This window comes from Talpa occidentalis, unplaced genomic scaffold (genome assembly GCF_014898055.3).
Source record: "Talpa occidentalis isolate TD23 unplaced genomic scaffold, MPIMG_talOcc4v2.1 talOcc4.2, whole genome shotgun sequence".
NCBI classification, from domain to species: domain Eukaryota; kingdom Metazoa; phylum Chordata; class Mammalia; order Eulipotyphla; family Talpidae; genus Talpa; species Talpa occidentalis.
Window position 1 is genome coordinate 6,280,664 of NW_023602073.1, and position 23,866 is coordinate 6,304,529.

A 23,866-nucleotide genomic window follows, 5' to 3' on the forward strand; every position below is an offset into this window, starting at 1 on the left:
ATCACTGATAATCTGTGAATTGAAAATCACTGATAATTTAAACTTGAACATTAGGTTGAACACATTCCTTTTTTTATTTTTAAGTCAACATTTTTCTTTTATTGGTTTGTTCATATCTTTTGGCAATTGTTCTGTGAGATGTTAGCACTTTTCTTGTAGATTTGGAAAAGGTCTTAATGTTGTATGAAACCCCTCTCATCAATGTAGATATTCTTCCTTACCTTCCAATCTGGTCAATTTTGGTGCCTATACGAATGTAGGTAATTTATATTATTATTTTACTTTTATGCTATAAGTCGTCAAAGTTTCCTTAATTTAGGAAGTTCCAATTTTTGTTTAATTCTTTAATCTTCATAAAGTTCATTTTGGTAAGAGGTATAATAATCTGTATCCTGTTTCCAAATGATCTCTTTTCCCTACACTTGCTGTTGAAATATTATCCCCTTCCTTCTGTCTTTATCATTTACTGCATTTTCGTACATTCTAATCCTCTTTCTAGGTCGTCTACCATTTTCTTTTTTTTTTTTTTTTAAATATTTATTTATTTATTTATACAAGAACCGGGGTACAGGCCAGATGAACGGTAGGGTGAGAGGATTCACCAGAGACAGAGTGGGGAGCAGAACAGGCAGACTGATGAAATACACTGCTGAGGGGAGCAGCGGGCGAGACAGGAGAGGTCTGCTGCGCCATGTGGGACCCTTGCTGGCTGGCCGGGGTCGAACTGGCATTGCAGAGGCTGCGGACAGCTTCACAGCGCTGCTCTCAACCCCCTGCACCACTGGGGGAGGCCCCCGTCTACCATTTTCCATTGTCAGAGGCTATTTGGGTTAAAGTATCCCTCCTCACCACCCTTTTCTAAGATCCTTTTATATAAAACTAGCAGTCACTTGTCTAGGTTAAAAAAAGAAGAATTTCCTCTGGGAAATAATTCAGCGAAAAGACACTGGGGCTTCAATGCAAGAAATGAGTAGAATGAGCAGGGATGCACTTCCCCAGAGAAGGCTTTGCACAGTTGTGAAAATTGAATCCGGCATCTTGCCAAGTATTCTACATGCCAGCTGAAAAATCCACAGGGCAGTGAGTAGTCATACAGGAACAATTTTTGCACTCCCAGACGCCTGCAGGGAAGGAACTTGTACTATTTCCAAACCAGATGCAGCCTTCTGGTTTTTAGACCCCACTGCTTCCTGATCACATGTTTATTCTTAGGGCTACACAGCTTCATGGTTTGAAATTCATTGAGTGCTGAGCCCATTCAGTGCTGCTGACCCATAAGCTCCTCTGCCCTCCTGGGTCTAGATGAGGACACCCAGGTATTTCCCCAGCTGTGGGATGCACAGCCCTGGGCCCTGGGCCCTGGGGGTTCCATGAAGTTCTTCAGGGTTTTACAATCTGTGAAGCATTTCATGCTGAACAATAAATATTTTTATCAGCATGAAATAATCATGCTTATTTTATGTATTTGGGTCCTCTGTAAGATGCTGGCTTATCTATCAGTGAAACATACAAAAGACCCGACCTAGAATATTCCCAGGTCTCTTCTAGCCCAAAAGTCATAGAGTCCTTTACTTTTTCATGCTACCATTTCACCCAAATGTGCTTTCAGGTGTCAAATTCTCTATTGTTCTTCAGTAGAGAAGGAAGCCAGGAGACCTTCCCAGCCCATCAATTTCAAACTGCAAATACTGCAAATCAACTCACTGGGTCCATATTTTTCCTCTCTTTACCTCCATTCTTTTCTGGGTATTCATGTGAGTGCCTTACATGAATCTTTGTGCCACCAGCAAGAGTTCGTGACTGAGCTGTGTTCTTTCTTCCTCAGGCAGGGAACGTGGTGACAGGCGAGATGGTGGAAGAGCTGATTCTTTCTGGAGCAGATATAATCAAAGTGGGAGTTGGGCCTGGTAAGACTTGCTGGAAGCACAGTAGAGGGGGTGTGGGATGGGGGATGGGGCCTGGGGCTCAGGGGCTGGTCCAGAGTATCAGAAGGGACGCATGAGGATGCAGATCCTCAATTTTAAAGCACTTTCTTCCGGGAGTATCATTGAACTTCAGAAGTTCCTGATCAGAAATGTCTTTGACTTGCTCAGATGTGCTTGGGTGTGGTTAGAATGTTAGGTCCTGGCCTCAGAACATTAATATGGAAGAAAAGAATGCAGATTCGTTTATGATCCCATACCGCTCTAAGAGGAAGGTGAGGGGTGAAGAACCAGTGGAGCAATTAACTGATATGAATGATGCAAGTATTTGTGAATGTCTGAGCAACTTTCAAAAGTACAAATGAGATGTGCTGTTTTGAGGCCACGTTTGCACTTAACCCAGGACCCAGGCAGCTGTCACCTTTGGCTCCACACCTGATGTGTCTGTCACAGATTTTTCCCCTGTCCTTTTAGGTATTCTCAGAACTGCCCATTGGCATTTTGAGTGGAAGACCAAGGCAGAGCCTTTGGCCTTATGCTGGGTGGCTCCATCTCTCTTGCATTCAGTTGGTGGTCACTTTACCTGTGTCCAGGTGTGAGCATGAGTGTCCATGTTTTTAAATTCTTCATTGCCATGGGGTTTTTTTTTTTTTCCGTAGAAGAACTGGGGTATAGGCCAGAGGTGCAGGAGGTGAGAGGATCCACCAGAGACAGAGTGGGGAGCAGAGCAGGCAGATGTACAGAAATGCACTGCTGAGGGGAGCAGCGGGCGATACAGGAGAGGTCTGCTGTGCCATATGTGGGTAGCTCCCTGGCTGGGGATCGAACTCAGGCCTTAGCAGTGACAGCACTGAGACTTAACCCCTAGGCCACTGCACCAGGGAGTCCCTTCATTGCCATGTTTGAACATTCTCCCTTGCGCATCCATTATTAGCCAAACACTAAAACTGGAGAGAAAGATAGAAGACCTCCAATTTCACTTGGGAATAAAAAATCAGCAAAGATTAAAAAAATATCATCCACTCCAAGGACACCACCAAAAAAGGAAACAGAACCGATACGGAAAGAGTCTGGGAAAGCACTGCTGCGAGGCGGGAGAACGCCGCTGTGTCGAGTTAATCAGTCCTGAGGGAACACACTGTCTATGGAGGGCCTTTGGGAGGAGCAGCTCTGGAGTCTCATGCCAGCTCCTGAGCTTTTAACATACGGGGAGATTTTCTTTTTTTTAAAAAAAGATTTATTTATTTATTTATTCAAGCACTGGGTACAGTCAGAAGCGCTGGAGGGCGAGAGAATTCACCAGAGCCAGAGCGGGGAGCAGAACAGGCAGACTGATGAAGTACACTGCTGAGGGGAGCAGCGGGCACGGCAGGAGAGGTCTGTCACGCCATGTGGGACCCTTGCCGGGGCAGCCGGGGATCAAACCGGCAGCTTCGCAGCCCAGCGCTCAACCGCTGCACCACCAGGGGAGGCCCTGGGTAGATTTTCAAGATGGAGCTTTTATATTGCTGCTTCCTAGGTCATTCCATAACATATTCTCAGCAAGAGGAAAATCACTTCTTCCCTGAGTGGCTGTTACGACTGAAAAGTTGAAGAAAGGCTGAGGTCCAGTTCTTACTTGCAAGGAGCTTCCACTTAGCATAGACTGTAAGACTGTAATAAACTGGCTTCCCCCAAGTTTCGGCTAGTAATAGACCAGGAAGGCTTGTGTCCCAATGCGGGGGCACTCACCACCTGTTGTGGTGGGCAGGGGTCTGGGTTAGCTTGGCCAAACTGCCGTGAGTTCTGCTTGCTGCTTCGTGCTGGATGGGGCCTGTGCAGGACCGGAGGGTATGTGAGCAATCTTGTGGGGCTCTAGAATTTGGCCACACAGCCCCCACGTGTATGTTCTGTGTCCCCAGCAGACTTAATATGCCCTGTTGCCCCTTTGGGCTACCTGTTTAGGACACTTTTGACTAACGGGAATGATGGGCTTTTTTTTTTTTTAAAGATTTATTTATGCATACAAGAACTGGGGTGTAGGCCAGAGGTGTGGGGGGTGAGAGAATTCACCGGAGACAGAGTGGGGAGCAGAACAGGCAGATCGACCGAAATACACTGCTGAGGGGAGCATCGGGCAAGTCGGGAGAGGCCTGCTGCACCATGTGGGTAACTCCCTGGCCGGGCATCAAACTCATGCTTCAATGGCTGACGTAGTGCTGTGTCTTAACCCCTTGCACCACAAGGGAGGCCCAGAGTGATGGGCTTTCTTCAAGCCTGATGTATTGGAGCCACTTCTTTAAATTGGTTGGAGATGATGTTTAAGTTTCACAGATTGGCGACAAATACCAGGTGTTCTGTATCTAAATGATATCATCAAAAAGGGGTCGTTATTGAGCAACCCCTGGGAACTGGGAAAACGCATTAAAAATGGGCACCCCTGCCCCTCTAAAGGAGCAAAAATATGTACTTGATTTCAACTGTTGGCCTGGGGTTAACTGACACCATTCCCCTGCCTCTTTGGAAACATCTTCCTTGGCTGTTTCCAAGGAAGGCAGTTGACCTGGCCTTTGAAGGCCCCCCTAGTGCAGACGGCGGCGTGCCCTCCTTGAGGAGATGTCAGTTGAGTGGGAAGGAAGGAGAAGAGCCAATTCTGAATCCAAGATGATAAAACTCCAACTCCGCCTCGCACAGTGCACGTCAGGTTGCTGGGGCCTGTTACAGCCATATGCAGGACGTGGGTCCCCTGGTTTCTGCTTTCCCTGCTGAAGTCAGGCTTAGGTGATTGGATCCTGTCCCTAATGACCCGTGGGAGAATGTACCGGAAGGTGTGATGTCACTAGAGCTAGCAGGGAGCTGCAGAGGAGGCCTGGCTGCAGCGCCTCACCCCCAGCTGTGGCAGGCAAAGCAGGAGTTCACGCCCAGCTTTCACACTGGCCCCGGGGTGTCCCTGAATCCACACCATTAGCCATCTAGGAGCTACTGAATCAGGGGCGAGGCAGTAGAGACAGGCATGAGGGTGACTCATTCATTCTTGAGCTCATGCATTCTTCCAGTGACTATTTATGGGGCCTTATATGTACGCGGCTCTTTTCTCAGCGCCCGATCCACAACAATGACTATCCACAGCGCTTACCATCCAGCAGAGAAAACAGATCCTCGTTCCTACACAAATAATTATTTGAGTGCCTCTCTTTGAAATGAGCGCTGCGACGAACAGCTTCCCTGAGGCAGTGACATTTCAGATGAAACCTGAAAGATGAGAGGGGTTGGCGAGACTAGGGGGTCGGTCCAGAGGGGGATGTTAGGACAGAGAGAACATCATGTACAGAGAGTCCCTAAGGTGGGAAGACTTGTTCTGCTGGAGGAGCCGAAAGGTCACTGTGGCTGGAGGGTGGTGGGCAGGAGGGAGGCAGGTGGGCCGTGAGGAGCTAGATCCTGGGGTCCTGGTGAGCAGGGATGCTCACTTGAGCAAGGGTGAGACTTGAGCAGGGGGACACACTAGCCCCTTGGGACTTGCCTGCCCCTAACTGGGATGATGCTGTGCAGATGGTCAACCAGGAAGATTTGACCTTGGGGAAGCAGAGGTCAGGAGACTCTAGGTGTGTAGGTGGCTGGTGTGAGCTCTGAAATGGAAGCTGATCTCAGAGTCCAGACTGGACCGGGACCCTAGGAGATCAGTGTTTTGTTTCCATTCAGCAGATGAGGCCATGAGGCTTAGTTGGTTAGGAATCTGATAATATCAAAATTCCCTCCCCTCCCTGGCCTTCCGCGTACCCCTCTCTGATGGTGCCAGAGGCTGCTGGTGTAGCATGTTCTGCTCATTCATAACCTTTGCTCTGGTGTCCATTCTGCCCTCCCTTAGGTTCCGTGTGCACCACCCGCACCAAGACCGGGGTGGGCTACCCCCAGCTGAGCGCCGTGATCGAGTGCGCGGACTCTGCCCATGGCCTCAAGGGGCACATCATCTCTGTAAGTCTCTGTTGGGGCTGGGGGTGGATCTGGGCTGCTGTTCAGGGGACTGCAGCATGGCCCTTGACCCCCAGTGCTGAGGGAACCCTGCTTCCCAGCTGGGTATCCTCTGGGCTTGGGAGTGAGTGGGCAGCACCATGCAGCCGTGACATTCAGCAGAGACACGGGCTCTACTCCCAGCATCCTCTGCAGCGAGGGGGGCAGCACTTTGGAGTAGTAGTAGTTGGGGGAGTAGTGCAGTAGGGGAAGAGGGGAGAGCAGAGACAACAAGAGGACCATGTGTGAGTTTGCTAGGGCTCCCTGACAAAGCGTCCGAAACCGGTGGCTTAAACAAGAGAAATTTACCGTCTCATTTCTGGAGCCAGAAGTCAGAAATCGAGGTGTTAGCGGGACCATGGAGGCTCTGGGATGTCCAGGCTTCTGGCATTTACTGGGCTTGTGGTACCAGAATTCCAGTTTCCACGTGTCCTGGTATCTGTCTTTGTGTCCACATTTCTCATTTTCATAAGAACACGAGGCATTAGATTAGGCACCCCTGTACTCCAGGGCAGCCTGTGGTGTGCCAGGTGTCACCAGCTGGTTGCTCTGAGTAGATTCAGTGGCCATTTGGGGGAGAATTTACATCCTGTGACTTGAGAGATGTGTGGGAAGGAGATGAGCAGAGGCAGAGATGAGGACCTAACAATGCTTTCAAGAAGCTCTTGGATGAGCGGAACCACAGCCCCTGTCTTGTACTGAGGGTTGAATGAATGAAGGTCAAGTTAAAGCCTCTCACCAGCTTATCCATGCTTCTGCTCCAGCTGCATTGACACGACTACCATTCAAACCATTGCAGAGACTCCTCACCTCTGTCCCATTCTAGATGAGATGCTCAGAACAGGACAGACCATGTTGGCCGTAATTGAATAGAACTATTCAGCTTCCCCTTAATATGGATGAAATCCTGAATTAGTGGCAGCTTTTTAAGGGTCTTGGAACAGTGTGGACTCATTTGAATAAATCAAATCTTCAGACCTTTTCACTTGGACAATTGCTAAACTCAGTTCCCACATTAAAGAATTGATAGGTGAGAAGAGCGCTGGGACGCCCCGAGGTCATCACCTCAGGAGATTTTTTAAGTGTGATATGAAACCGCTGCCATCCAGGGAGGGCCTGGGAAGATCTTAGAATATTGTCATATGTCCTTGGGCAGCTTCTAGGAGCAAGGAAGGCAAACAGAATGTATACTGATGGGAGAAGAGACGGTGGGACTAGAAGACACTTACAAGCTAAGAAATATCTGGAGGATATGGAGAGAGAAATCACTGCACCTTCCAAGATGATTCTGAACAACCACTCAAACTATTCTTTAATGCCCAGAAATGTATGGCTTCTTCTACTTAATCCATTTCTTCTATACAACGTGAAGAAAACAAGTGCAAAGGATAGACTAAGGTCATGGACTACAGGTGCTTTGCTGGTTTCTAAATTCCTGCTATGAGTGAGACCATCCAGTGTTTTTCATCTTCTTTCTGGCTTATTTCGCTGAGCATGATCCCTTCCAGCGCCATCCATGTTGCTGCAAATGGCATGTGTTGATCTTTTTTGAATGCTGAGTAATATTCCATGGTGTATATGGACCACATCTTCTTGATCCAGTCATCTATTTTTGGGCATTTGGGTTGTTTCCAAAGCTTAGGTATTGTAAACAGTGCTGCTATAAACATAGGGGTGCAGGTGCTCTTTGGAATGGATGTTTCTGTGTCCTTTGGGTAAATACCTAGGAGTGGAATTGCTGGATCATATGGCAGCTCTATGTTTAGTAGGTCCAGAAACCTCCACACAGCTCTCCATAGTGGTTGGACCAGTTTGCACTCCCACCAACAGTGCAGGAGAGTTCCTTTTTTCCCATACCCTCGCCAACATTTGTTGTTGCTAGTTTTTTTAATATGTGCCATTCTCACTGGTGTGAGATGGTATCTCATGGTAGTTTTGATTTGCATTTCCCTGATGACAAGTGATGTTGCACATTTTTTCATATGCCTGTTGGCCATTTGCATTTCCTCTTTGGAGAAGTTCCTTTTTTTTTTTTTAAATTAATTTATTTATTATTTATACAAGCACTGGGTACAGTCAGAAGCACGGGAGGGCGAGAGAATTCACCAGAGCCAGAGCGGGGAGCAGAGCAGGCAGAAGGACCGAAGTGCACTGCTGAGGGGAGCAGCGGGCGGCAGGAGAGGTCTGCGCGCCATGTGGGACCCTCCTCCAGTGGCCGGGGAGCAGCCGGGGATCGAACCGGCACTGCAGAGGCCGCGGGCAGCTTCGCAACCCAGTGCTCAACCACTGCACCACCGGGGAGGCCCTGGAGAAGTTCCTTTTTTATCTCTTCTGCCCATTTTGTGACTGGATTATTTACTTTGTTTTTTTGAGTCTCTTCAGCTCGCTAAGAGCATTCATTATTCTATGAGGACATCAGAAGTCTGCAGACTTAAATCTCTAGAAACTTCTAAATATTGATTTTACACACGATCATCACCAAAGAAATCTTTCAGGATCAGTACAATCCTGATTACTTTCTGAACTGTGTAGGTTTTTCTTCTGATTCATCCATGAAAAATACTTGTTTTAGAATTGAAAAATCCCCATACTTTGCCCCCTCTTGTCACCGATGAAGACATGGAGGTGCCGCTGAAAGCCATCTTCCCTCAGCGCCCACGGGCCCGAGGAGGAGACAGTGATGATCACTGAGGGAAGGGAAGGGCAGCCGCAGTCTCTTCTGACTTGCTGGAGGAGCAGCTGGCAGTAGTTCTCCTGAAGCCTCCTAATAAAGGTTAAAGGCTCCATTTAACTAAGCCCCTAGCGGGGGCCTCCAGGATGGCCTAGGGGTTAGTCTCAGCGCTCTCACCACTGTGGCCTGAGTTCGAGCCCCGGCCAGGGAGCTACCCGCAAGGAGCGTGGGAGTTAGCCCCCGTGAGGGGGCATGGAGCTAGAGCGCATGTGGTGCAGCAGAAGGTCTCTTCTCTCTGTGCCTGCTGCTCCACTCTGCTCTGTGCTTCAGATCTCGCCCCGCCCCCGCCTCCCTCGCCCCGCCCGCCTCCCTCGCCCCCCCCGCCTCCCTCGCCCCGCCCCCGCCTCCCTCGCCCCGCCCCCCCTCCCGCCCCCGCCCGCGCCCCCCGCCCCTCGCCCCGCCCCCGCCTCCCTCGCCCCGCCCCCCCCACATGTCTTCCCAATAAAAACTGACACCTAGATACTCCCGAGTGCTTAAACCAAATGTGAATCAGTTGTGAACAACAAGTACCATGCGACCAAACACCCCTCCATATGTAAAGTATCTACTACCCCCTAGTACCTTGAGCTTTTAATTTTGGCATTTGATAAATCAACTACACCATTTGTTCTTTCCCTATACTAATGACTGTTTTGTTCTTTAACTCAGCCTTAATATTCCAATACAAATCATAAACGTACTATAAAAAAGAATTGATAGGTGATTTTATTAAAATGCAAATGCAATACATTAATATCCTTGGGGATGACGCCCTATTAATTTTGTTGACCCAGCATTTCAACCTGTTGAGGTCTGCTTTCTGGGCCTGTGTGGAGGGCATTATAATCCTCTTTAAAAGTCTCTACATGCACATTATCTTACCTGAGCCTTGCTACAGCTTCATTAACAGCCTTACATTACAGCCATCGCTTTATTGATCATGACTTTCAGGTAGCAGCCAAATACTCGAATCCAGGTCCTCGAAGTCCAGTGCAGATTTCCAGCCTCCTTCTAATTCTGCAGCCATGCTTTTCATCATGCAGTCAGCAGTATTTACTCAGCATGTACTATGTGCTAGAAGCTGGAATCAGTGACTGAAGGTTTATTGGCTGCTGACAGTGTCTGAGGCCCCCTGCTCAATATTCTTTCCTTCAGCTTTTTCCCCAGTGAACAGTGAACACCATTTATTGAACAACTAGCGTGTACAGGATGTCATACACATTGACTAAGGGAGGTGTTCATTTCATCCAGGACGTACTCTGCTCCCTGCAGCCTTCTGTTGGGCTGGCTGCATGAGAGTCCGCCTGGCACCTTTTTAAAATAGACGCTCCTGGACCCTATCCTAGCAAATTAGACTCATCATCGGTTGCCCCAGAGCATTACATGTAATTCTTCAGAATGGTATTCACTTACTTGTTCATTAATGGTAAGAGAGTTCCCAGATGGGTGATAAATTCATTTATACCCAGAAGATGAAAGCCAAGAGTCTTCAAATTTACACTCTCTTTCATATATGTCCTTGAACGCCATTTCTAAATCAGTGGAGGTCAAATTAGTAAAGTTTACTGGGCAACTGTCGCAATCCCATATTTGTGTCTTTCTGGAACTTACAAACAGTTCACATTTACAGGACCTTTTGGGGGTGAGTGGTGACTGATTGAAGGCAGTTACTGACCTCCTTACATGCACCCAGTTTGCAGCTAGCTGTTTCAGCACTTCCTTAATAATGCCCAGGCTAAGCATCAGAACTTGTTAGAACTCGTTAGAAATATTTGGGCCTCATCTCAGAACTACGGAATCAGAAACTCAGGAGATGAGGCCCAGGATCCTACCTTTTAGGTAGTTCTGATGTACTATCAAGTTTGAGAACCACTGGCTTCTACTGTGGGTGCTCAGCAGGCAGCAGCTGGGCCAGTGTCAGAGCAAGGACCCTGAGTTTGCATTTAGGAACAGTGACAGCCTTGGCTTGTCATAGGATTCCCCAACGCAAGGTGCTTATTTGTTCATTAATGGTAAGAGAATCCCCAGATGGGGTTCATTCATAGCCAGAAGATGAAAGGAAGTTCACAGACTCACACAGGATCTCCATTCTTAGCTTCAGCCCATTCTGTCTGAATCTCGGGTTCAAAGCATCTTCTTGTCCTGTGCCCGCTTGCCTAATGGAGACATGCGAGCAGGTTTCTCCCATTTGCCAATAGTCCTAAACGCTCTGGAATCCTATCATATGTTTTCAGTCCTGCTCAGTTTTCTTCCAGCTGTCTCACTGTACCCATTAGTCACTAATTGAATCAGCATATTTGTGCTGTTGAAGGTGCAAAGGAAGCCCAGCATGGAGTCCGCTGAGCAGCTTACCCTCAAGAGGCCGCACTGAGTTGGGCTTCTGTGTGTTGTGGCCCATGTGGGCTTCTAAGAGGTTTTCTAAGAGCTGAAAACCTCAGGACACCCCCTGCGAAAGTGAGGGTTGAGGTGTAACCCACCAATTTTATCTTGTCATCTGCTAGGGACAGCACACAAAGGCGAGAATTTTAAAGCTGAAAGCAGTTTTAGAAGAAGTCATGGCTGTCATTTATTGAGCATCTACTATCTGCCAGGCAAAATACACATGTAACCTCGAATCCTTGAATCAACCTGGCAAGGTCACTTTTATCCCTATTTGACAAGTATATTTGTATTCTCCAGGGGAAAACAAAAACCAGTTGGTGTTTGTGTGTGTGTGTGTGTGTGTGTATAGAGATATTTATTATAACGAATTGATTTACATTATCATGTATGGTAAGAAGTCCCCAGGATCCGTGGGGTGAGTTGACAAGCTGTTGAACCTAGGAGAGCTGATGGTATCATTCCAGTCTGAGTCTGAAGGCCTGAGAACCAGGAGGAGGCACTGATTCAGTTGAAATCACAAGACTGGAAATGCTCATTTTCTGTTTCCACGGCAGTCAGTTAGGAAGAATTCCCTCTGGGGAGCAAACCTCTTTGTTCCATTCAGGTCTTCAACTGATTGAACGAGGCCCACCCACATTAGGAAGGACAATTTGCTTTACTCAGTCTACCTGTTCAAATGCTAACCTCCTCTTCACCCTTATAGAAACACTCAGAATAATGTTTAACCAAATATCTAGGTGCCTACTGCCCATTCAAGTGGACTTTTAAATTAACCACTCCAGGGAGGAAACTGAGGTTTTGAGACCTTAAGTAACTTGGTCAGCACCACACTGCTGAAGGGGCCAAAGCAGCTCTAAACTTAGTGTGCTTATCCCCAGTGTTATACTCCTGCCCCCACCATCCTGTTTAGAAAATGAGGAGACTTTACGAAGGTGAAGTCACGAAGAATGCAGGGTTGGCACAGGAGCTAATGTCTATTCCTTTCCCCATGACATTGTGTTGGGAGACTTGAGGTTAACCTGTTCTTAAAGCCAGTCCTTTCTCCACAGGATCCCCAAGCAAGACCTCCAGCTTGAGGAGCGAGGAGATTTTAGCAACCAAATGAGTTTACTGGCCACTGATCACCAGAAATGGCCTGGACATTGTAGTGCTTCAAAGGATCTTCTGATTAGGGTGATTGGCACTCAAGGTCACCATTTTAATCTGCATTTTATAAAGACCTAGAAAGTATGCTTGGCAAGTCAGGCAGCCCTGCATAGTGAAGAGCTGTTAGTGGGGAGTAGAACTGATCCCAAGTGATCCCCAGTTCCCTCCGGCTCTACACCCAGTTAGCAGCTCTCTCATCCACTCACTGACCCCTCTGTGGAGAAGGAAAGATTGGTCCCCAGATTTCTTAATATTTAATTGATTTAATGTAGCATTTTAGAAACACCCCATTATCGGCAAAGGCCTGAATAGATTCCATTCAAATAATTTCTGAGACTTGGAAAATTCCCCCAGACAATAGAGTTAGCCTAGAAAAAGTCAGAAAATATAGGAGAGAAAATAAAGATTACTAGAACTGCCTTTATAAAATAACTACGGGTAATGTTTTGATGTATGTCTGTGCTTTTAGACATGTTTGGAGTTTTCTACCCAATATCCTGTGCCAATCCTGGTCTTCCGTTATTATAGCTGTGTGACCTGTGTTTTTTTTTTAAAGATTCATCTATTTATACATATATAAGAACTGGGGTACAGGCCAGAGCCATGGGGGGCAGGGGGTGAGAGGATCCACCAGAGACAGAGTGGGGAGCAGAACAGGCAGATTGACCAAAGTACACTGCTGAGGGGAGCAGCGGGCGAGACAGGAGAGGTCTGCTGCACCATGTGGGTTGCTCTCTGGCTGCCCGGGGATCGAACTCGTGCTGCAGTGGCTGCAGTGAGCCCCATAGGCTGCGTCTTAACCCCTTGCGTCACCAGGGAGGCCCTGTGTGACCTGTTATTATAGCTGTATGACCTTAAGCAAGTCTCTTGACCTCTCTGAGCCTCCCTCATTTTTCCCCTTACCTAAAAAAAAATCACCTCCAGAATCTTACGGTTGAATAAAAAAGTGAAATTTCTATCAGTCCTTGGCTCACAGTAGGTGCTTGATCTGAATTCCCTTTACCTCCTCCACGCTTGCTTGCACCACCTTCTATTTTAAGGATGAACAGGTATTTTTAAGAAGAAGCGGTTTTTTGAAAACTCAAAAAAATTAAGAGGTTTTTGAGAATTCACATATCAAATCACCCCTCATGTCATGTGAAGCCTTTTGTGCTAAAATATGTCGGCACTCTTGAAAAACAAAGCAGGTAATCCTTTGAGTATTTGCTTATTGTGTTTTTCTTCTTTTAAAAAAAAATATCCAGCACTTCAGGATGTTTACAAATGAAAACAAATGTGTGTCCCTTGTTTTGCCCCCTGAGAATGTGACACATGCTATAAGCAACTTTGGGGAGCTGTAAAGGGTCTGGGGGAGGGCAGCCTTTTCCTAAAGCTTTATGTGACTTGACTGCACTGGGTTAAATGTGCAGTCAGCCTGTTGGGTCTGCCTTGTCTGTGCTGTAAATGCAAGGTAAGCAGAGGGGGCAGTAGGTGTGAGTGTCTTTCTCTGGGACACATAACCAAGTCCTGTAAATTGTGGGCATCTTGGTCCACTCTGGAAAGGGAAGAAGCTTGTTTTCTTGGGGTCCCAGTAGCACAGGACTTCTGAGGCAAGCCTCATCACTGACTAGAATAATATGAAGTTTTCAGAACCTCACAAATAACTTACAAGTGACTGAGCAAAAGACTTAAGGAGAGAGAGAGAGTTTTAAGTCAGAGATAAGGATCACTTAATGGGAGCATGAATGTACTTAATTTTTTTTTAAAGATTTATTTTTATACAAGAACTGGGGTACAGGCCAGATGTGCGGGAGGGTGAGAGGATTCACCAGAGCCAGAGCGGGGAACAGAACAGGCAGACTGACTGAAATACACTGCTGAGGGGAGCAGCGGGCGAGACAGGAGAGGTCTGCTGCGCTATGTGGGATTATTGCCGGCCGGCCGGGATCGAACCTGCGCTGCAGAGGCTGCGGACAGCCTCACAGTGCGGCGCTCAACCGCCTGTGCCACCAGGGAGGCCCCTACTTAATTTTTTGAGGATGTAAGTTTGGAAACCTTTTGTGTAGAACTCCCTTTAATAAAGAGAGGAAGCATTTAAAAAACATTTGATAGGGCAAAGGAAGGGCATGTAGGGGTAGTACCTTTGCAAGAGAAATTAAATATGAAGCTTTGACCCCATAACCAAATACACAGAGCCCAGGTCTGGTTACTCTCTTTACATGGGGGACTTCGGCCCAGTACCTTAGGAGGAACCTCCTCTGAAATAGTCCTATCTCAGTGCCCAGTGCCCTGTGCCCTGGGGCGTCAGGGAAGTCATGTGAATGACACCTGGTGGAGGAAATACCTGCGGGCAGTAAATACTCCTAAAGAGAAAAGGCAGTAAATACTCCATCCCTTGATCAGATGCATACAGAAGCTGTGTTGGAGTTCTAACTCCTGGGCCAGGCCAAGAGACCTAAATAAAGCAGACAGAGAGAAAAGTACTGAGTCACAGAGACCCTGGTTCTTAGCTGGGGGTGCTGGGATGTGCTCCAACTCCAGAGCCTCACACGCCTTCCTGAATTTGTAACACAAGCTAGCCCAGGTGGCCTGTTTTCTGTGCTCCAGCCTAAAGGTTGACCCCTCCCCTAGCGGGCCCCACTTTCTGAGACCTTGGTGTATGTCTGAGATCCACACTTACCTCTGGGCCTGGCACGCCAGCCCACATCCCTGACTGTGCTGCCGCCTCACCCCAGCCTCTGCTGCCTCTCCTCTCCCTGTGGTTCTGGGTGCTTCTCCTCCTTGCACTGGACACAGGAGACATTCAGTAGCAGGGAACAGCCAGGACCTTCGTGTCCCTTGTGTTTGTAAGAGGCACAATGGGCTCTGCATCCTGGAGACCCCGACCTGGGCAACCGGGAATCCCAAGATCAGACTGTCCTGCTGGGCATCAAACCAGCCCCAGGCGTGGGCATTACTGGGGAGAAGGTGTCAGGAAGGCCTGTTGGATTTGAAGTAACTGGGCGCATTGCATGAAGGTAAATAGGAGACACATGGGGTGCCTAGAAATAGACGTTAACCCAAATGTCCTTTTCCAGGCTCTTAAAATAATTTAGCTCTTGTATTGACTAGACGTCGCCTCCCACCTGGCTGGGAGGGAGGTGACTGAGGAAGGGAGTGTGGACAGCCTTTAAGGGGCTGTGGAGGTCAAGGGAGAGGCACTGCCCAGCCCCAAGGCTGCTGCTGTCTTCTGCTTCTGGTCGCTGAGGGCAAGCAGGAGCCGGGAGAGGAATGGGTTCAGGATGAAGGTTTGATGTCAGGGGAGAAAAGTTGATCAAAAACATTAACTGGGCCCCTCAGCAGTGTGTTTCAGTCAGTCTGCCTGTTCTGCTCCCCACTCTGTGTCTGGTGAATCCTCTCACCGCACCCCCCCACCTCTGGCCTGTACCCCAGCTCTTGCATGCATAAATAAATAGAAATTAAAAAAAAAGAAAACATTAACTGGGGATGTCGGACTCTGGGCCCAAAGGCTGTTGACCTCCATTGCCCTGGGGGGGCAGGAGGGACAGCCCCTGTGAGCCCCAGACTGACCCCTCTCTTTGCTTTTTTCCCCCTTTGAAGGACGGAGGCTGCACGTGTCCAGGAGATGTCGCCAAAGCCTTTGGTAAGGGGACACGAAGGGAGAGGGTAACTCCTGCTGAGCACAGGCTGGGGGGCGGGGGCGGTATGGACCCCTTTGAGGAGGCAGGATTGAGGATTGGGGGTGGGGGGAGTTCTGGGCATGTCCTAGATGTGAGGCCCGATTGGCCAGAAACGAGGTAAGGGGTTCTGATCTGATAGATGGCAGAGCAGGCCCAGTGCCCTGGGGTCCTTTTGGGGGTGACACCCACGAGCCAGAGCGGGTGAAGTGGCTGAGAGGGCGGGACTGTGGATGGGGTCCCCCAGACCTGTTGTGCAGGAACTTAGGGAGGGTGTTCGGGTCTGACTTGGGCATCCCTTGGATTGGGCGAATCACCTGCACTTTGTCACTAGGCGGCAGCAGTGTCCAGCCGTGAGCCTGTCATGTTCTGGGTTTTTCCAGGACATCCAGCCTCTCACCTTGCTGTGCCCTGTGCCCCCTCTTAAACTTTGCAAACTGCTTTCAAAACTCGGAGCTGGCTGCCTGCTGCGGCCTCGCAAACTGTGAAGAGGTGGGAGCTCTGAGGGCCGCACCCTCCTTCCTTAATGCTGGGGCCAAGTGCGCTGTTGATGTTTTGTTCTTTTCCTTTTTTGGTTTTTGGTGGAGCAGAAGTGTCATCTGCATTCCTAGGGGGTGCCGGTGCCCTTCCTTCCTGGTGTGGGACCACTCTCAGGATGAACTTCAGAGCTCATCCCATGGAATGCCTGAGCATTAGGCATTCATTCCTTCATTTACTTTATTTTTAATAAAACATTGACTCTAACCAAAGGAGAGCAGGGCACCGGCAGCTGGTTTTTGTAATTGGATTTTTTATTGAGGTCATGTTGGTGTCCAGCTCTGCCTGTGATTCAGGGGACGAGGCTCACACCTGCTCTGATGCATGTCTCCCCTCACGCCTCATGCCACCCCTCCCCTTTGCTCCCACCTTTTACCCACCCCCCGCTACTCCCAAGTAGCCTCAATTCTGCAGTCAGATTTCTAGGTTCGTTTTGGTTTAGTTTTGTTAGTTCCTTTGTTTTGTTTGTCTATATTCCACACAGGACTGAAATCATCTGACATTTCTCCTGACTTATTTTGCATAGCCTCAATCCCTTAAGTTCCATCTTTTTTTTAATAGCAAGAGTTCATCTTTTTTGTCTTTTAAATCATAGCGTTGCATTCCATGTGTATATACCACGTCTTCTTAATCCACTCACCTGTCCTCGGACTCTTAGGTTGTTACCTTAACTTGGCCGTTATACAGAGGGAGCAGCTGGGTTTTGTCCAACTCTGGATAATGTCATTAAAATGGGCATCAGGGGCCTCCCTGGTGGCACCAGCGGTTAGAACTTTAGGGCAGGCCACAGTCCCTGCAGCATGAGTTCAATCCCCAGCCAGGGAGCTGACCCACAGGATGCAGCAGACCTCTCCTGTCTCGCTCACTGCACCCCTCAGCAGTGTGTTTCAGTCAGTCTACTTGTTCTGCTCCCCACTCTGTCTCTGGTGAATCCTCTCACCACCCGCCCACCTCTGGCCTGCACCCCAGTTCTTGTATGCACCGATAAACAAGTCTTTAAAAAATAGGCAACTTTCTTATTACTTCATCCTATTCTAGTCCTGTATCTTGGCTGTGAAGAGAGCATATAGATCAACTATTTAATTTGGCTTCCCATTTTATATTGAGGGGAATGACACCCGAAAAGGTGAGTGGCAAGGTTGGGGTCTCACAAATTGGGGCAGAGAGCTCAGGATTCCTGCTGATCTTACAAGTATCATCAGCAAGGACATTTTACTGCCTTTGGGCTTCCTTCTGAGGCTCACCCAGTGCTCGCTGCACATAGCAGGTGCTGAGTACGCTTTGCCGTGACTGTTACGAAGGTACCTGTTGGAGACAGATGTGGGTGTCGTTCTTGCCTTGGAATCACTCTCTGGCGTCTTCGCCTCCACTCACCTCCCAGGGTTGCAGTCACACCTGTGCTGAGAGGCTCCATGGAGCAGCGGGCCTGTGTCAGGGAGGATACTGGTAGGAGAGGGTACAGGAGGATCTAGAGATAAATAATTGGCAACCACATCAGAGCATTATTTGAGGGGAATCTGTGTTCTGTGTTCCTGCTGCTTCCCTGCTTTGCAGTAGTGGCTGCAAAGGCCCTCTGCTTCTGCTTTGTGGGCATGGAGGCCTGGCCAGACACCAATTTTTCTCTGCCCCTTTAAAATCACAGCAGAGGGCTCAGCGGCCAGCATTACCGGGAACCCTCCCTTCCTGACACGCTTGCTGCCAAATCGAAAGGTCCTTGTGTGCCCTGCTTGCTTGATGTCGGGTCCGGGAGCCAGCCCCTCAGGGTCCCTTTCTGTGTGTGAACAGAAGGGAGGGTAATACAGGACGCAGACCTCAGTGTTCTCTTATAAAAATTGAAATGATGAAAGAGATCAAGGTCACTCGTCAGGGGTTCTGTTTTCTCTTCCTCATCAGGGTTGGAGCGTCACCCTCTTCTCTCATCTTAATCACTTGCTCCACCTGCCTGTCCTCTGATAGCTTTGTTTTCTAAACAGGACTTAGGAGAAGTTGCAGCAGTTTCTTAACAGTGTTTGGAGAGCCTGTCTGCATAATCTTGCACCTGCGAACAGGTTGGGGACGGTGATTATTTGTCTCTTCCACATATACCTTTTACTTTCTTGACAGCTTGTTATTTCATATCTGCCATGTGCCATACACTGTGATAAGCGCTGGATACAGCCCTGCGCCAGCCTTGGTCCTAGGCCAACATTGCCTATAAGGCAGCTCACCCAGGTCTCCTCCACCCCTATCCCAGAAATGTCATGTCATTCTCTGGAATACTAGTTTTTCTGACGGTCTAATATTCATTGCAACAGTGTACAGGCAGAGTTTCAGATATAGGTTGCTCTCCTGGGTCCAGTCTCTAGTACAGGAATGTTGGTCTGTTTTGAGGGCGTTTCATGGTTTTCTGAAGCAGGTTGGGAGGGTGCTGAAAACACCCTGATGGGGTCCTTGTAGAGGAGTTACTGTATTATGTAGGAGATTGGACAGTGTGCTGGCTGGGATGCCAATTCTTTTTTCTTTTTTTTAAAGATTTTTTTATGCATACAAGAACTGGGGGTACAGGCCAGAGGTGCAGGGGGTGAGAGGATTCACCAGAGACAGAGTAGGAAGCAGAACAGGCAGATTGACTGAAAATACACTGCTGAGGGGAGCAGCGGGCGAGTCAGGAGAGGTCTGCTGTGCCATGTGGGTTGCTCCCTGGCCAGGGATTGAACTCATGCTGCAGAGGCTGTGGATAGCTTCACAGTGCTGTGCTTAACCCCTTGTGCCACCAGGGAGGCCCTAGGATGCCAATTCTTAATGTCAGTCTGATTATAAGAATTAGATCTCTCTTTGGAGGGTAGTCACTGGTAGTCATTGTAGCCACAGAGGATTAACCAGTATATTAGCCGCAAGACTTCAATAGGCTGCTGTTGTTTCTCTGAGTGTGTCTACTTATTACTTGGTGTCCTTAAATTAAAAAAAAAGGGGGGGGGCTTCCCTGGTGGCGTAGGGGTCAAGCCTTAGCACTATCACCACTGGGGCATGAGTTCAATCCCTGGCAGGCCAGGGAGGTGACCTATATGGCATAGCAGACCTCGCCTGTCTTGCCCGCTGCTCCCCTCAGCAGTGTGTTTTGTCAGTTTGCCTGTTCTGCTCCCCACTCGGTCTCTGGTGAATCCTCTCACCCTCCTGCACCTCTGGCCTACATCCCAGTTCTTATAAGCATCAATCAATCAATCAATCTTAAAAAAAAAAGCTGTCTTCAGTATAGTTGGAAGAGGGGAGAGGAAGTTGGGGTAAGCACTTAGACCTCCCCAGAAACAATAACCTCTGAGTTCTTTTCTCTGTGGATCTTGCCCCCGCCGCTGGGACTTTAGGAGCTGGAGCTGATTTTGTCATGCTGGGCGGCATGTTCTCGGGCCACACCGAGTGTGCTGGAGAGGTGATCGAGAAGAACGGGCAGAAGCTCAAGCTCTTCTATGGGATGAGCTCCGACACGGCGATGAAGAAACATGCAGGAGGAGTCGCTGAGTACAGGTGAGGGGAAGAGCCAGCCTTTCACTGCTGAGGTCGTAACATGTCTCTCGCTTCTTACAGAAACGAGATGAAAGCAGGTCTCAAAGAATATCAATTCTGTTTGCATGATGGTACCGTGCGAAGGAGCTAGAAAACATACCTTGCCTCTTTTTAAATAGCTCTGATTTTTCCCAAGTAACATTTGCAGTGTTTGGCAACCTCAAAATTCTGGAATGGGTTGGCATTGTGATGTGGGGGTAAGCATGGGGTGACCCCAGAACTTGAGGTGTGGGGAGGAATGGGCGTCCTTCTGATAGAGCCTTGCTGCACCAACCCTGTACCTTCCATCTCTGACCAACCTGAACTCAGGCTGAACGGTTGCATGAGTTTGATCTCCAGCCAGGGAGCTACCCACATGGCTCAGCAGACCTCTCTTGTCTCACCCGCTGCTCCCCTCAGCAGTGTATTTCAGTAGATCTGCCTGTTCTGCTTCCCACTTTGTCTGGTGAATCCTCTCACAACACCCCCCCCCCAACCCCCATTCAAGGCAGACTTTAATGGAGGACTCGGGTGCTGCATTTAAACTTTCATCCTGGAAACTTCAGACTAGAGCCGTGTGATTCTGCGCCGCTTCTTTGCCTGCTGTATGGCTTTGCCCTCTAGCTGTTGCATCTGTTTTGGGTTCTAAGATAAATAGATAGTAAAGACGGGGTCCCCCGGCACCCCTTACTAGACTCTCATCTGGCACAGGCAGCATTTAATTTAATCCTTTCGCTGTGTCACTCACTGTAGAAGGGATGCTCGCTTCTGCTTACCTTTATATCTTTTACTCCAAAAGCTAACCTGGTCTTTTCTGTTTCACTTCCATTTAATTGTCTATCTCTGTGTGTTAAGAATCTATAAAATATATCCACCCATTTGCCCTGCTTGACAGGATCTGCCATGGCTTCTTTTTTTGGGTTTATGCTGATGACGAGCTATGCGGTGAGGACTGGACGGATGTCCTGCATCTCCAGAAAGAAGCAGAGCCTGCATGGGGGTCTGATGGCCTTTCTCCAGAAAGCCTTGGCTTCCCTGGCTTTTAGACACCATCCTAGCTCTGGATGGACACTCACTCAGTCTCCCCTGGTTGATATCCGCCATTCCTACGAGTCATCCCACACCCAAGGGATTCAGGTGTTTTGAGGTCATGAGATTCAGATGCATTATATAAGGTTCAAATCAGGTTAGAGGCAGAAAGCTCAGAACTCCAGCAAGATTTCCAGGCAGGAGGGAGCTTGGGAGGTGTGGAATATTCTCCCAGCATACTGTTTTTTAGTAGGTGCTGGTGGGCTGTGTTCAGTTCTCATCACCTCAGCCTTTATCTCTTTCAGGGATAAAGAAATATATTAGGGTCTCTCTGGTGGTGCAAGGGGTTAAGTCTCAGCACTATCATGCTATCAGCAGCCACTGCAGCATGAGTTTGATCTGCGGCCAGGGAGATGACCCACATGGCGCGGTAGACCCCTCCTGTCTCGCCCGCTGCTCCCCTCAGCAGTGTATTTCAGTCAGTCTGCCTGTTCTGCTCCCCACTCTGTCTCTGGTGGGTCCTCTCACCCCCCTCACCATCCCCATTCAAGGCAGACTTTAATGGAGGAATAGGGTACTGCATTTAAACTTTCATTCTGGAAACTTCCGACTAGAGCCATGTGATTCTGCCTGCGCCACTTTCTTTGCCTGCAGTGTGGCTTTGCCCTCTGGCTGTTGGATCTGTTTTGGGTTCTGAAATTAATAGATGGTAAAGGCCAGATGAGGCTCTACTGCAGACAGAAGCCAAGGAGCCCAGAAGAAAATCATCTGTAATTCAGCAGACTTACTTGAGAAAGTGTGAGCTTCAGGAATATCAAGACTATTTGCGGAGTGGATTCGAATCATAGACATGGAGGGAGAAGGCTGAAGGAGTTAGAACTTTAATCCAAAGCAGCCTCAGCCCCGCTGGCTCCCTCCATTCTATTTGTCTCTCTTCATCTTGCTTCTCTCTGCCTCCCTCCAACTCTTGTCTCCTTCCTTCCCTTTCCCTGGCAGTTTCAGCCTCACGAGAATGGTTTCCCTCCGCTGACATTATATTTCATTAAGGCAGAGTTATTTATGCTTTGCTAGTTCCTTCTCACCCATTCACCATTTAGTGCTCATGCTGTCCTTGGGAGACCTTTACTTTACCGACGATAGGACTTGAGCATCAGCAATAAATGACTTGCAGGAGGTGCCATCACCACTGGGCGAGCTTGGATTATTCTGTGTCTTTGTCTTGACCTTTCTGTGCCTTTCACCCAGAGTAAGAACAGAAAAGGTCTGAGATGAGGAACCTCTCAGGGCAGAAGTCCTGGTATGAAGAATTATATGTGCTGAAAACAGCAGTAGATACTGGACTTAGATCAGCTCTAACCCTGAGGCCTCCCCTGACTCTCTCCCTGACCCCCCACACATTAACACATTCCCTGCATGGCCTTTTCTTGCTTCTTTGACTTCTTATCTTCCACTTGACACTAAATAAGTAGAGACCGCCCTTGGAAGGGGTTGCCCTCTTAAAGGGCTTCTAGGCTTCTCTAGAAGCTCTAGGCTTCTCGTTGTTCCAATTCCCTTGGACTCTGAGTAAATCTTTTTTCTTCCTGTGCCACACGTTGCAAGAAGACACACTACCAGTTAGCAAAGAAGCAATGATGAGACTCTGGATCATTCCAATGAGCCCCAGAAAGCTTTCTTAAGAAATGGGAATCTCGTAAGAAAATGAAGTGGCAGCCATTGCAGGCACATGTGAGTTGATGTGGGTCTCTGGCCACAGGAAGCAGTGACTTGAACCTTCTTGGGTGTAGCCACTGACTGGCCTTATGCCCTTGATTTTCTAAATCAGCTGCTAAGAAGCACCTAATCTAGCCACTGATTTCAGTAGGTACTTTTCATCCACAGGTCATTTTGCATGTATAGATTTCAATGCATTTCAATTTCAATTTCAACTCATTTCCAGATAATGAGTTTTTTGATCCAGAGGTGCTCTTTTTCAGTTGTAGAGACCAGCTAGAGAAAGTTCGAGTATGTAGTTCTTAAAATTCCAGGTTGTCCCCTCTTAGATGAGGGACAGTTTTCTAGAGTGGATGTTTCCTTCTTATCTCCTTCAAAAGCAAGTCTGACTGTGTCTCCTTTTGGCAATCAGGGCATTTGACATGTGGAATCAAACAGCCTGGTGAAGAGAGGGTCAAGGACTCAGCAAGGATGCTTAGATCTTGTTTTGTGTCGGTACCATAGGCCTTCTGTATTTCTAAATGTTCCCTTGAAAACATGAACGATGCAGCCCACAGCCTTGACACTTCCTGTGTTGACAAAGTCCTTAGTTCTATTCCAGTTCTGCCTTCCGAGGACCCCAGGAGGGCAGGTGTGGTGATATGTCTGAGCTCGTGGAGGCGAGCTGGCAGAAATGTACCCAGCAAATGGGGCCCCCCCAAGAAAGACAGGTCATTAGCATGGGGTGCAGGTTTGCATGGAAGGCTTGAGCGTTCCATATCAGTGACATCTTCCTCTTCCCTTTGAAGACAATCAGTATCTCCCTGGGGTGCTGGCGTGGGGAGGACAGAGCACTGGGCTTTTTCTGTTGACCTGGGAGGGCTGGAGGTAACCACCAGGTCTGTTCTTCTCCTGGGGCATTTTGGGACCTGGAACAGCTAGAGATTGCTGTGCCAATTAAGGTAAAATAGAAAGGTGAGCTGGGTTCAGGTTGGGGAAGGGCGGAGGCACTCTGCTGAGGCTCCTGTGGGTCTTCAGAATCATCTGGTGTGGGTGGAACCTTCCTTCCCGGGCTCTCTGGGTCGCCGGTGGTGAGACCTGGCCCATTTCTATCCGAGATGCTGGCCTGGCCAGTTTGGCATTTTGTAGCTACGTGGGAGCAGGGCCAGAGGGTGGCGGGTGTCTCCCCAAGGTTCTCCAGGCTGTCTCAAGTGCTAACGCTGGGAATTTCAGCTGAGTTCTTAAGCAAAAAGAACTAGACTAATAGAAAAACTTTCTTTTCCTTCCAG

At 48.5% G+C, this 23,866-nt stretch overlaps 1 protein-coding gene across 2 annotated transcripts in view; it reads left to right on the forward strand.

The window, feature by feature from the left end:
* Positions 1-23,866, forward strand: part of GMPR (guanosine monophosphate reductase) — a 49,862-nt gene that overhangs the window by 23,168 nt on the left and 2,828 nt on the right. For both annotated transcript variants that reach the window (XM_037518901.2, XM_054698328.1), the window contains exons 5-8: positions 1,826-1,907; positions 5,767-5,873; positions 15,727-15,769; positions 19,682-19,841. In XM_037518901.2, coding sequence (XP_037374798.1) covers positions 1,826-1,907; positions 5,767-5,873; positions 15,727-15,769; positions 19,682-19,841 — 392 coding nt within the window. The remainder of the gene's footprint in view (positions 1-1,825; positions 1,908-5,766; positions 5,874-15,726; positions 15,770-19,681; positions 19,842-23,866) is intronic.